Source organism: Panulirus ornatus, chromosome 17 (genome assembly GCF_036320965.1).
Source record: "Panulirus ornatus isolate Po-2019 chromosome 17, ASM3632096v1, whole genome shotgun sequence".
In the NCBI taxonomy this organism is placed as follows: Eukaryota; Metazoa; Arthropoda; class Malacostraca; order Decapoda; family Palinuridae; genus Panulirus; species Panulirus ornatus.
This window is the reverse complement of record NC_092240.1, coordinates 18,429,161-18,443,520: the sequence shown is the minus strand read 5'-3', so window position 1 is coordinate 18,443,520 and position 14,360 is coordinate 18,429,161. Positions and strand designations below refer to the sequence as shown.

The following is a 14,360-nucleotide window of genomic DNA, read 5'->3' as shown; positions in this document are numbered from 1 at the left end:
ATATATATATATATATATATATATATATATATATTTTTTTTTTTTTTTTGCCGCTGTCTCCCGCATTTGCGAGGTAGCGCAAGGAAACAGACGAAAGAAATGGCCCCCATACACATGTATATACATACGTCCACACACGCAACTATACATACCTACACAGATTTCCATGGTTTACCCCAGACGCTTCACATGCCCTGATTTAATCCACTGCCAGCACGTCAACCCCGGTATACCACATCGCTCCAATTCACTCTGGTTTGGATGGTATTGCAGTGGAATTTATTAAAAAAGGGGGTGACTGTATTGTTGACTGGTTGGTAAGGTTATTTAATGTATGTATGACTCATGGTGAGGTGCCTGAGGATTGGCGGAATGCGTGCATAGTGCCATTGTACAAAGGCAAAGGGGATAAGAGTCAGTGCTCAAATTACAGAGGTATAAGTTTGTTGAGTATTCCTGGCAAATTATATGGGAGGGTATTGATTGAGAGGGTGAAGGCATGTACAGAGCATCAGATTGGGGAAGAGCAGTGTGGTTTCAGAAGTGGTAAAGGATGTGTGGATCAGGTGTTTGCTTTGAAGAATGTATGTGAGAAATACTTAGAAAAGCAAATGGATTTGTATGTAGCATTTATGGATCTGGAGAAGGCATATGATAGAGTTGATAGAGATGCTCTGTGGGAGGTATTAAGAATATATGGTGTGGGAGGCAAGTTGTTAGAAGCAGTGAAAAGTTTTTATCGAGGATGTAAGGCATGTGTACGTGTAGGAAGAGAGGAAAGTGATTGGTTCTCAGTGAATGTAGGTTTGCGGCAGGGGTGTGTGATGTCTCCATGGTTGTTTAATTTGTTTATGGATGGGGTTGTTAGGGAGGTAAATGCAAGAGTTTTGGAAAGAGGGGCAAGTATGAAGTCTGTTGGGGATGAGAGAGCTTGGGAAGTGAGTCAGTTGTTGTTCGCTGATGATACAGTGCTGGTGGCTGATTCATGTGAGAAACTGCAGAAGCTGGTGACTGAGTTTGGTAAAGTGTGTGGAAGAAGAAAGTTAAGAGTAAATGTGAATAAGAGCAAGGTTATTAGGTACAGTAGGGTTGAGGGTCAAGTCAATTGGGAGGTGAGTTTGAATGGAGAAAAACTGGAGGAAGTGAAGTGTTTTAGATATCTGGGAGTGGATCTGGCAGCGGATGGAACCATGGAAGCGGAAGTGGATCATAGGGTGGGGGAGGGGGCGAAAATTCTGGGGGCCTTGAAGAATGTGTGGAAGTCGAGAACATTATCTTGGAAAGCAAAAATGGGTATGTTTGAAGGAATAGTGGTTCCAACAATGTTGTATGGTTGCGAGGCGTGGGCTATGGATAGAGTTGTGCGTAGGAGGATGGATGTGCTGGAAATGAGATGTTTGAGGACAATGTGTGGTGTGAGGTGGTTTGATCGAGTGAGTAACGTAAGGGTAAGAGAGATGTGTGGAAATAAAAAGAGCGTGGTTGAGAGAGCAGAAGAGGGTGCTTTGAAGTGGTTTGGGCACATGGAGAGGATGAGTGAGGAAAGATTGACCAAGAGGATATATGTGTCGGAGGTGGAGGGAACAAGGAGAAGAGGGAGACCAAATTGGAGGTGGAAAGATGGAGTGAAAAAGGTTTTGTGTGATCGGGGCCTGAACATGCAGGAGGGTGAAAGGAGGGCAAGGAATAGAGTGAATTGGAGCGATGTGGTATACCGGGGTTGACGTGCTGTCAGTGGATTGAATCAAGGCATGTGAAGCGTCTGGGGTAAGCCATGGAAAGCTGTGTAGGTATGTATATTTGCGTGTGTGGACGTATGTATATACATGTGTATGGGGGGGGTTGGGCCATTTCTTTCGTCTGTTTCCTTGCGCTACCTCGCAAACGCGGGAGACAGCGACAAAGTATAAAAAAAAAAAAAATATATATATATATATATATATATACTTGCTTGCTTTCACCTATTCCTGTTGCTACCCTGTTCCACTGGAAACAACAATGCTACCCCTTGCTTCAGCAAGGTAGCGCTAGGACAACAGGCAAAAAGTGCCACATTCATTCACACTCAGTCTTTAGCTGTCATGTGTAATGCACTAAAGCCAAAACTTCCTAGCAACATCCAGGACCCACAGACCTTTCCATGGTTTACCCCAGACACTTAACATGCCTTGGTTCGGTCCACTGACAGCACGTTGACCCCGGTATACCACATTGTTCCAATTCACTCTATTCCTTGCCCCAATCACTCAAAATCTTCTTCATTATATCCTTCCACCTACAACATGGTCTCCAGCTTCTCCTTGTTCCCTCCATCTCTGACACGTATATCTTCTTTGTCAATCTTTCCTCACTCATTCTCTCCATATGTCCAAACCATTTCAACACACCCTCTTCTGCTCTCTCAACCACATTCTTTATATTTCCACATCTCTCTTATTACTTACTCGATCAAATTACTTCACACCACATATCGTCCTCCAACATTTCATTTCCAACACATCCTCCCTCCTCTGTACAATCCTATCTATAGCCCATGCCTTGCAACCATATAACATTGTTGGAACTACTATTCCTTCAAACATACCCATTTCTGCTCTCCAAGATAACATTCTCTCCTTCCACACATTCTTCATTGCTCCATCCCCCACCCTGTGACTCACTTCTGCTTCCATGGTTCCATCTGCTGCTAAGTCCACTCCCAGATATCTAAAACACTTCATTCCTCTAATTTTTTCTTAAGACAAACTAACATCCCAATTAACTTGTCCCTCAACCCTACTGAACCTAATGACTTTGCTCTTATTCACATTTACTCTTAACTTTCTCGTTTCACACACTTTTCCAAACTCAGTCACCAGCTTCTGCAGTTTCTCACTCGCATCAGCCACAAGAGCTGTATCATCTACGAACAACAACTGACTCACTTTCCAGGCTCTCTCATCCCCAGCAGACTGCATACTCATCCCTCTCTCCAAAACTCTTGCATTTACCTCCCTAACCACCCCATCCATAAACAAATTAAATAAAGATGGGGACATCATACACCCTTGCCGCAGACCGACATTCACTGAGAACCAACCACTCTCCTCTCTTCCTACTTGTACATCCTTGGTAAAAACTTTTCACTAATTCTAGCAGCTTTCCTCTCACATCATATACTCTTAAGACCTTCCACAAAGCATCTCTATCAACCTTATCATATGCCCTATCCAGATCCATAAATTCTACATACAAATCCATCTGTTTTTCTAAGAATTTCTCACACACATTCTTCAAAGCAAACACATGATCTACATATTCTCTACCACTTCTGAAACCACACTGCTCCTCCCCAATCTGACACTCTATACATACCTTCACTCTCTCAATCAACATATACACATATACATAAACATACACATACACAGACATATACATATATACACGTGTACATATTCATACTTGCTTGCCTTCATCCATTCCTGATGCTACCCTGCCCCACAGGAAACAGCATTGATACCCCCCTGCTACAGTGAGGTAGCACCAGGAAAACAGACAAAATAAGGCCACATTCATTCACACTCATTCTCTAGCTGTCTTGTGTAATGCATCAAAACCACAGCTCTCTATCCACATCAGGCTCCACAGACCTTTCCAAGGTTTACTCCAAACATTTCACATGCCCTGGTTCAGTCCATATATTTATATGAATTTGATGTCATGAACATTTCTAAAATGTCTGCTGGGATTAGTGCAATAAAGGACTGGTGGACAAAAAGAGCTACACAGTATAAGATACTAACCTGGAAGAAATCGGGATTGGTTCTGATTTTCCAGACATCAACTGGTCCATATCAGTCACATCAACTCCTGCAAAATAAACACAGAAAAGATTATATCAATATTGCATGTTGTGTAGGATGAATAACTATTTCTCTACTACACTATGAATCTTATATGGATCTGACAGTACTCTTTTTCAGTGGTAGTTTAAAATCTTCCTTAAGCCAAAAAATGGGGGATTTATGCTCTTCAACCCAGGGCCTCTGAGAGGAATTTCATCAGGGGATACAAAGTTTCTTTCAGGTCCCCTTCCCCTCTCCATCAGTCATCCTGTTTTTATCCACTATGGTTTTATGCCATGTGCAGTAAGAATATTTCAACTACGTAAGCTCACACAAAATGTGAAAGCTAGTCTTTAATACATGCAAACATTTTCTGACATCCTAGGAAATTCCTGGACCCCCTTTTGAGCCCCCAGGCCCAGGTACAATGTACCCCCTGCACCCCCCCTTCTCATAGGCCCTGCTTCATCTATAATAATCTATGACAAAAAATGTATTTTCATCTTTAAAAATCCTATTTCTCACCATTTGATAAGTCCCATCAGCATTTGAGAGCATACCCACATGAAGGAGTTGGAAATTAAGAGATAAACCCAAAAGAAACTTAAGAAACAATATGACTCCAGCTAAGAAATCTCCTCTTCTGAAGGTGGCACACCCAAACCCCTGCAAGGGAGGTTCAACCTGACATAAAGAGATATATCACCGAAGGAAGGTGGTTTTTCAAATGCCAAAGACTTCTCTTGTTATTCTCATTCTACAAATTTTCCTTAAAAAATCATGTTAGAAACCTTTTCCTGTTATTATGGGTTTCAGCAGATAGCCCTAGTTATGAAAGAACAATTGCTGATTCATAGGACCTGTTCCCTATCAGTAAAGGTCTATAGCAGCCTGGATGAACAAGTGAATGTTCTATGTACATATCTGTGAAGCAAAGACTCTAAAGGTCCTGACTGGACACAGATGATATGTACAGTAATTCATAGGAAAAAGATTTCCATGGTAGTATCAACAGAGATTTATTCCTAAACTTAACTCTCTCTTTTTTGGTAAAAAACATTAAATTTGGATGCATATTATTGACAAAAGATGATCTTCAAACTTCAGTAGTTTTGGTATTTAGAGACTGTATGGATTTCACTATTTCTTCTGATACCAAAGCTGTAAAGAGAAGAATTTTCATCAGAAAATATTATGGAGTTATACTGCCCACTAGGAGAACATATCAAAAAAGATCTATGAACTTTGACAATTCCCATTTATGATAAAAAAGATACCAACTTTATTCTTGGCCTGAAATAGACATAAAACAACTTTATTCACTAATCTAATTGCAACAAATCCTCTGAAATATTACATAAATTTTCATATACATCAATAACATGACATGCTGTCCTGATTACTGCAACCAACAAATACTTCACTGATAAAACATTCCAAAGCAATCTAAGCAAAGATCTGGCTCTTGGGTAAGAAGGTGAGCCACTGTCTGTTCAGTGTTATCAAATCCTCATTGAGGTTCTATAATGGAAATTTCCATGAAGAATCATAATGATTCCCTATGTGTAAACACCCAATACACAAGTACTGTATACTAGTATGCTTCTAGAAGCATGGGAACTTGGTAAATTACCCCTTCAACTTGGTAAATTACCCCTTCAATGTGCCATACCTTTATGTTAGCCATACTTAGTACAACCAACCCTGCCATGATCTTTTGTGACCTACTCAGCAGATGTATGATTCCACATCTTATCCATAGATGTCCCAAGGAGCCCAAAATCACAGTTGGAAAAAATGGCAGGCATCATCATTACCTCTACATTGTCGAAGGAAGTGTAACTGCCTCATCACTGCAGAAAGTATTTATGGAACAACTTTACTGTAAATGAAACAATTTCTCTTTTGTCACTGTCTAAATATCTGAAGAAAATAAGGTTACTTTTTCATTTGTTCATGTGAATAATGTCTTTGAAAAGTAGATATTCAAATAATGTACGAAAGTTGTAAAAAATATGGGAGAAAGAATTCTACCTCCATATTCCCTGCATTTCATAGGTGTCTAATGGGGGTAAGAGCTTGGGGAAGCAAACCTCCATCCCCTCTTGTTGTGTTTCAATTTCTAAAGGAAGGAACACACAAAGGAGCCAAGCAGAGATTGCTCTTCCTCCTCGAAGGCTTAAGTTAGGGTGCCTAACGTGTGTGAATGAGGAGAGCTAGGTAATATGTTTGAGGAAAGAAACTTGGATGTTCTGGCTTTGAATGAAACAAAGCTCAAGAGTAAAAGGAAAGAATGATTTGGAAATGTTTCAGGAGTAAAATCAGTGGTTTGTGAGAGGAAAAGAGCCAAAGAAGTAGTAGCACTATTCTTGAAGCAGGAGGTGTGGAAGTTTGTGATAGATGTTAAGTAAGTAGACTCTAGACTGATATGGGTTGACCTAAAAGTGGATGGCAAGAGATTGGTTATTATTGGTGCATATGCACTAGGCCATATGTCTAAACCATTTCAGTACACTCCCTTTTGCTCTCTCAACTACACACTATTTATTTCCACACATCTCTCTTACTCTTTCATTACTTACTCGATCAAACCAACTTACATCATATATTGTCCTCAAACATTTCATTTCCAACACATCCACCCTCCTCCATACAACCCTATCTATATCCCATGCCTAGCAAACATAATAATGTTAGAACTACTATTCTTTCAGACATAGCCAATTTTGTTCTCTGAGATAATATTCTCTCTTTCCACACATTCTGCATTGCTCCCAGAACCTTTGTCCCCTCCCCCACTCTATAACTCACTTCCGCTTCCATGGTTCTAATCACTGCCAAGACCATTCTCAGATATCTAAAACACTTCACTTCCTCCATTTTTTCTCAATTCAAACTTACATCCCAACTAACTTGTCCCTCAACCCTGGTGAACTTAATAACCATGCTTAAATTCACATTTACTCTAATCTTTCTCTTTTGACACATTTCTAAACCTGGTACCAACTTCTGCAGTTTCCCACTTTAATCAGCCAACATTGCTGTATCATCAGCAAACAACAACTGACTCACTCCCTAGACACTCTCATCTCTAACAGACTGCATACTTGCCCCTCTCTCTAAAACTCTTGCATTTACCTCCCTCACCACCCCATCCATAAACAAATTAAACAACCATGACATCCCATACCCCTGACACAGACCAACCTTCACTAGGAACCAATTACTCTCACTCTCCTCCTACTCATACAAATGCCTTACACCCTTGATAAAAACTTCTCACTGCTTCTAACAACTTACCTCCCACACCATGTATATTCTTAATACCTTCCACAAAGCATCTCTATCAACTCTATCATATGCCTTCTTCAGCTCCATAAATGCCACATACAAAAATATCTATTTTTCAAAGTATTTCTCACACACATTCTTCAAAGCAAACACCTGATCCTAACATCCTCTACCACTTCTGAAACCACACTGCTCTTCCCAATCTGATGCTCTGTACATGCCTTCACTCTCTCAATCAATACCCTCCCATAAAATTTTCAGGTATACTCAACAAACTTATGCCTCTGTAGTTTGATCATTCACCTTTATTCCCTCTGCTTTTATAGAATGGTACTATACATGAATTCCTCACTGAATACCCTTATCAACCAATCAACAATACAGTCACCCCTTTCTCAATAAATTCAACTGCAATGCCACCTAATCCTGCTGCCTTGCCAGATTTCATCTTCCAAAAGGATTTCACCTCTTCTCTCTTCACCAAACCACTCTCCCGGATTTTCTCACTTCGCATGCCACCCTGACAAAAACACCCTACATTTGCCACTATCATCAAACACATTCAACAATCTTTGAAAATACTCACACCATCTCCTCGTCACTTCATCACTACCTGTAATCACTTCCCCCTTCTGCTCCCTTCACCAATGTTCCCATTTGTTCTCTTGTCTTTCACACATTATTTACTTCCTTCCAAAACATATTCTTATTTTCCCTACAGTTTAATGATACTCTCTCACCCCAACTCTCATGTGTCCCTCTTTTTCAACCCTTGCACCTTCCTCTTAGCCTCCTACCACTTTCTCTTATACATCCCTCAATCATTTGCACTCTTTCCTTGTATGTACTGCCCAAATGCCTCTCTTTTCTCTTGCACATGCCATCACTGCTTCCCTAAATATATCCCATTCCTCATCCTCTCCCCTCACTTCATTTGCTCTTACCATTTCCCATTCTACAGGCAATCTCTGCCAGTATTTCTTCACAAAAGTCTCCTTTTCCAGCTCACTTACTCTCACCACTCTCTTCTGCCCAACACTGTCTCCAATTTTTTGAAAACCTCTACAAAACTTCACCCTCACCTCCACAAGAAAATAATCAGACATCCCACCAACTGCCCCTCTCAGCAAATTTCCATCCAAAAGTCTTTATTTTACACTCCTATCAATTAACACATAAGCTAATAATGCCCATTGACAAACTTTCCTACTCACATAAATAGACTTGTGTATTTCTCTCGATTTAATATATATTCCTAATCACTAGTCTTTTTTTAACACACAAATCTACAAGCACTTCACCAATTCCATTCACAACACTGAATACCCCATGTGCACCAATCATACCCTCAACTTCCACATTACTTACCTCAGCATTTATAATGGAATAGGATACTCTATATTTGCTTTGAGGTCAGAGATGCAGCAAGGCATATGCATCATACACGTGTGCATAGATTTGCCTGTTTTCATCTCAATTCCTTTTACTTTTCCTGAAGTGCTTTCATGCATTTAAGTATATATAGTTTATGATAAACTTATATGGAGCCAAATAACTGTTAATGTTGATATGAATCTGATGTATATAGTTTTCAAAAGTATAGGTATGCCCCCTGGAGATGACAGTCCCTTAAGTATAAACTAATAACAACAGAGTAATTACAAGCAGTTTACACAGAAGCAATACATATGCCAAGAGAAGCACACTGACATGTCAAACAGTTTATTTCTTATTCAAGAAGAATGGATACCAAGAAACACTTTAGGGCTGATGATGCACATCAAAACCATTACAGTGCATACCATAAACCAAATTGAAAAAGTTTTTCTTATATAATAGCATCTGGCTCTGCAGGTAGAGAGGAAGGCTAAAATATATGAAGAGTTAGAGAGAGGGTGAATGGGCTGGGCAAAAATGCATGAGGCAGTGGTACAATGCATTTTAACTTGTTGCTAGTGATGGGATTTTTTTCTATTAAGGGATATGACCAACTATAAGGCATTTCAGGGAAGAATTTCTGCACTTTTGGATGTCCTTCACCAGGACCAGAAGAAGACATATTCAATATTTTTAGTATTTCATTAAGAAAATTCACATACTTTTCATGATAAACTGCTCAAATTCTTACCTCCAGGCTGCATTACACCATCAGGAAACTCAGCATATTTCTCTGGCACCTTCTGCAAAAATGAAAGCCTTATGTAGATATCCAACCAAAGGCTGAGTGTAAATACTAATTAAACAGTACACAGATATTGCAGGTACTTACACATTTTTTTCACTTGTAATAAACAATGATTAAAAAATTTCTCTTTAAAGAGGGGGTGTAGATCCCTATGATGAGTCACCATCAAGGATATGTGATGCCACTATAGCCATTCAAAGTGTTCCAAGGACAGGGGGTTGAGGAAAGTATATGCAAGGTCTTGGAGTAAAAGGCAAGTCTCCAGTATGCTGGGGTTGGAAAGGCAAGGGAGGTAAATCAGTTAATGTAAAGAGGTGACAAAGCACATGTGGCAGGCTCTAGAGAGAAAGTGGTACCAAAGTTGGAGAGTTGGAGGGGTTTGAGAAAGACCAGCTAACTGAAAATTGGCCATTATGATGCACCCTTCCTCAGAAGAGCTAAGAGGTGGAATTCTCTTCCTTCTTTCATCTCTTGCTATAATCTTTCAACCTTTAAATTCTAGCCAATACACATCAGCAAAGCCCAGAGTAATTTCTACATTTTTTCCTCATTTCATTCCTCTCACAGAGATGGCCTTCGATTAGGGCAAATTTTGCCAGAGCCATGTTGGTCAAAAAAAAACAAAAAAAAAACATAAATATGAACGAATGAAAGGTAACCAGATCCAGCAGGGAGATGAGACATGATTATTTATGAGTAAGTCTAAATGGGATGGACCTCGAGAAGTGGAGTGGTTCAGCGACCTAGGAGTGGATGTGAGAGATGGAAACATGAGAGTTGAAGAAAGAAAAAGGCCCTGGGTGCATTATGAAAGAAAGTTAAGTATCTGTAATGGCAAAGACAATATTAGAATGTATAGTGGTTCTAGTACTGGATGTGATTCTTGGGCCCTAAATGCAAAAGAAAGGAAGAGGGTACACATGTTAGAATCTAAATGTCTGAGGATGATATGTGGTGCGATCATGTAAGGAATGAGCATAGGAGAGAGGGGCAGTGGTAAGTGTATCTAACTGATGGGGTCAACTAAGGTGTGCAGAAGTTGTTCAGGAATACTGTGAGGATGAAATAAGAAAGATTGACTAATACGATATATGTGTCAGAGGTAAAATGAGCAAGGAGAGGAAGATTAAGAAGGTGAAAGGATGAAGAGAAAGAGGCTTTGGGGTATCTGGTCCAGAATATTCAGGAGAGCTAAAGACATGCATTAGAGAGACTGGACTGGATCTATGAGGTATATCAACATCAATGTGCTTTTGATAAGCTGACCCTTGGCATAGGAAGTGGTCAAGATAAACCATGCAGTAGTCTGCAGAAGATAGATTTTGGTAGTGGTAAATCATACATGAAAACTAGTCGACCGGATGTATGCAAATAAGAAAAACTGTTCATTTGCTACTGACGCTATCAAACTAATGATGTAAAAAATCTTATTTACTGTTCATATCTATTCCAGTTTCACACACTAATATCCCAAGCCACATGCATTACTCAAACTGCAACTCCCTTTAATTGTATATATCAATACGGAAGGCCCTTGCCAACCACTAGGGTTATTTACCTAATCGGCCCGACAAGTTACAAGGTACAAGGCCCATAGAAGACAGGGGGTTTGGGGTAGTACCTCTTAAGGGACATCCTCAAGTCTTACAATGAACACTTTAGGGTATAAAACAGAGATATTATACTTAAAAAAAAACAGGCTTATCCTATAAAAGTACAAAGAAATGAAGTACTGCTATTTCTTCTTACTTGCTCACTGTTTCCTGTGTTACTGAGTTAGTACCAGGAACAGATGGAGAAATGATGCATTCATTCATACCCATTCTCTATCTGTCATGTGTAATGCAGTAAAACTACAGCTCCCTATCTAGAACCAAGTCCCACAGACCACTCTGTGGTTTCATCAGCCGCCTGACTAAACATCATCCCCTGTATACCATATTGTTCCAATTCACTCTATCGCATACACTCCTTTCACTCTCTTGTATATTCAAGTCCCAACCACTCAAAGTATTTTTCATTCCATCCTTCCATCTCCAATTTGCTCTTCTTCTTCTCCTTCTCTCCTCTTATGGCATAAATATCCTGTTCCTCACTCATTCTTTCCATATTCCAAACAATTTCAGCAAACCATCTTCAACTCCCTCAATCAAACTTTTCTTATTATCACATCTCTCTCCCCTAGTTTTATCATTACTTGATTAAACCACCTCTTACCACATACTGTCCTCATATTTTTCATTTCCAACATATCCATCTTTCTCCACACATTTTCATCTACAGCCCATGCCTCTTATCCATATAACATTGATGGGACTACTATATATTCATACATACCCATTTTTGCCACCACAGATAAGCTCTCTTTCCACCCATTCCTCAATGCTTAACTTTCTCCAAATTTTCCCCATTCAAACACCCAACTATCCTGTCCCTCTGCCCAACTAAAGCTTATCTATAAACTTGCTTTTATTAACATCTACTCGCAACTTCCTTCTTTCACACACTCTCCCAAACTTATGCAGTTTCTCACTCAAATCTGACATAAGCATTGTCTCATCAGACCCTTGCCCCCTATGAACTGCATACTCACCCCTCTTTTTCAGAACCTTGCACTTACCTCCCTCACCATTCCATCCATAAACTAATCCAACAGCCACAGTGACAGCACATATAAACCAACGTCTGCTTGGGACTACTCACTCTACTCTCTTCCTACTCATACCCATGCCTTACACTCTTAATAATATCTTCTCACTGCTTGCAGTAACTTTCCTGCCACACCATATATTTGTAAGACCTTCTACAAGGTATCTCTATCAACCCTACCATGTGCTCTCTCCAAACCCATAAATGCTACATACATAACCTTCTGTTTCTCTGATGATTTCTCACACACATTCTTAAAGCAAATACCTACTCCACACACCCTTTATCATTCCTAAAACCACACTGTTTCTCCCCATTCTGTTGCTCTGTACATGCATTCACCCTCACAATCACCACTCCCAAACAACTTACCAAGCACCCTCAACAAACTTGTACCTCTGCAGCTTGAATACTCACTTCTGTCTCCCTTGCCTTTATATAGTGGCACTATACATGCATTCCACAAATTCTTAGGCACCTCAACATGATCCACACAATGAAAATCCTAATTAACCAATAAACAATAAAATCAACCCCTTTCTCAAGAAATTCAAGTGCAATACCATCCACTCCAGGCACCTCGTCACATTTCATCTCAGGCATGGCTTTCACTACCTCTTCTATCTTCATCTAACCACTTTCCACGACTCTCACTTCTTATACCTCCATGACCTAAACACTTTACATCTGCCACCCTATCATCAAACACATTCATCTCTCCATCTCCTTCTCACCTTATCACTACCCATTACCACTTCCCCATTTGCCCCCTTAAATGATGTTACTATTTGTTCTCTTGTTTTTGTTTGTTTTTCACATAATTAACCTCCTTGTCTCATTTTCTCCCTGAAGTTTACTAGCTTACCCCATCTCTCATACAGAGAACTGTAAATTTATTATATCATTGCAGTATGTCAAGCCTGAAGCCTAAAATTCATACAATCTAAAGGAACTAGCCAGCTATGTTGCACAAAAGGATACCTTGATGCTCTACCTAGCTACACTACCTAGTAATGACACTCTTCAAGCATTTTCCTGGCAGTGGTGGTCTGCTGGACTGGGCGATAAGCAATCTGTGGCCACATGACACTCACCCAACATGGGGAAACAATTTTGGTGGTGCCATTGAAAACCATAGATACAGTAAACCCCCATTCTAACGGACTAACTGGGGGAAGGGGTGGTCACTGGAAGCTAAATTCTATTACATTCCAAATTTTTCTGGGGAACAAAATAAGTGAAATGTTATCAAGTGTAATGGAAACTCATACTTTCAAGGGCAGAGGTGTTCAAGGAGTAGCAAAGACTACACTGAATCAGAGGGAAATAACTCCAGGGTCATCTGTAACATCTGCTTAGAACTATGACTTGCACGAGTACCTAGCTACTCTCCCCATGCTTTTTACTATGACCGACATACCACAGGCAAAATATGCCCCAATCAAGGACATCTCAGGTGAAGAAAAAAAGAAAAAGGAAATGAAGATTAAAATTAATCAGAACTCTGCAGGTGTCTGTATACCTAAATCTTTAAGGAAGAAAGGTTGTATGAAGGAGAGACAAAAGATGGAAGAGAGTTCCACAGCTTAGATGGTCAAGGGAAGGAGATATCATAATAGCCAATCCTTAAGTGTACTGACTTCACTCAAAAACTGTGGGAGGCAATATCATGGGATATGGGAAAGGAAGGTAAAGAGAGGTGATGCTAAGAGAATTAATGAAATGGAAGGCTTTTGATTCCACTCTAGTTAACACTGAGGTGAAGGATGAGCTACCTTTCTAAACCTACATAAAATTCCAAATTTTTCTAAGGAACAATAATAAGTGAAATGTTATTAAGAGTAAGGGTTAAAGGTTTTCAAGGAGTAGCAAAGACTACACTGAACAAGAAGGAAATAGCTCCATTTTCTTGGCAGTGGTGGTCTGCTGGACTGGGCGATAAGCAATCGGTGGCCACATGACACTACCCAACATGTGGGAGCAATTTTGGTGGTGCCATTGAAAATCATAGGTACAGTAAACTCCCATTTTAATGGACTAACTGGGGGAAAGGGTGTTCCACTGGAGGCTACATTCTATTACATTCCAAATTTTTCTGAGGAACAAAATAAGTGAAATGTTATCAAGTGTAATGGAAACTCATACTTTCAAGGGCAGAGGTGTTCAGGGAGTAGCAAAGACTACACTGAATCAGAAGGAAATAACTCCAGGGTCATCTGAATCATCTGGTTAGAACTATGACTTGCATGAGGACCTAGCTACTCTTCCCATGCTTTTTTCCATCACCAACATACCACAGGCAAAATATGCCCCAATCAAGGACATCTCAGGTGAAGAAAAAAAGAAAAAGGAAATGAAGATTGAAATTAATCAGAACTCTGCAGGTGTCTGTATACCTAAATCTTTAAGGA

At 39.9% G+C, this 14,360-nt stretch overlaps 1 protein-coding gene across 1 annotated transcript in view; it reads right to left on the bottom strand.

Moving 5' to 3' along the window:
- LOC139754592 (inositol hexakisphosphate and diphosphoinositol-pentakisphosphate kinase-like) overlaps nt 1–14,360 on the bottom strand; it is a 264,046-nt gene that overhangs the window by 163,225 nt on the left and 86,461 nt on the right. Inside the window, exons 8-9 of the mRNA XM_071671998.1 lie at nt 9,244–9,295; nt 3,783–3,849 (exon numbers count right to left, since the gene is read on the bottom strand). Of these exons, the coding sequence (XP_071528099.1) occupies nt 3,783–3,849; nt 9,244–9,295 (119 nt within the window). The remainder of the gene's footprint in view (nt 1–3,782; nt 3,850–9,243; nt 9,296–14,360) is intronic.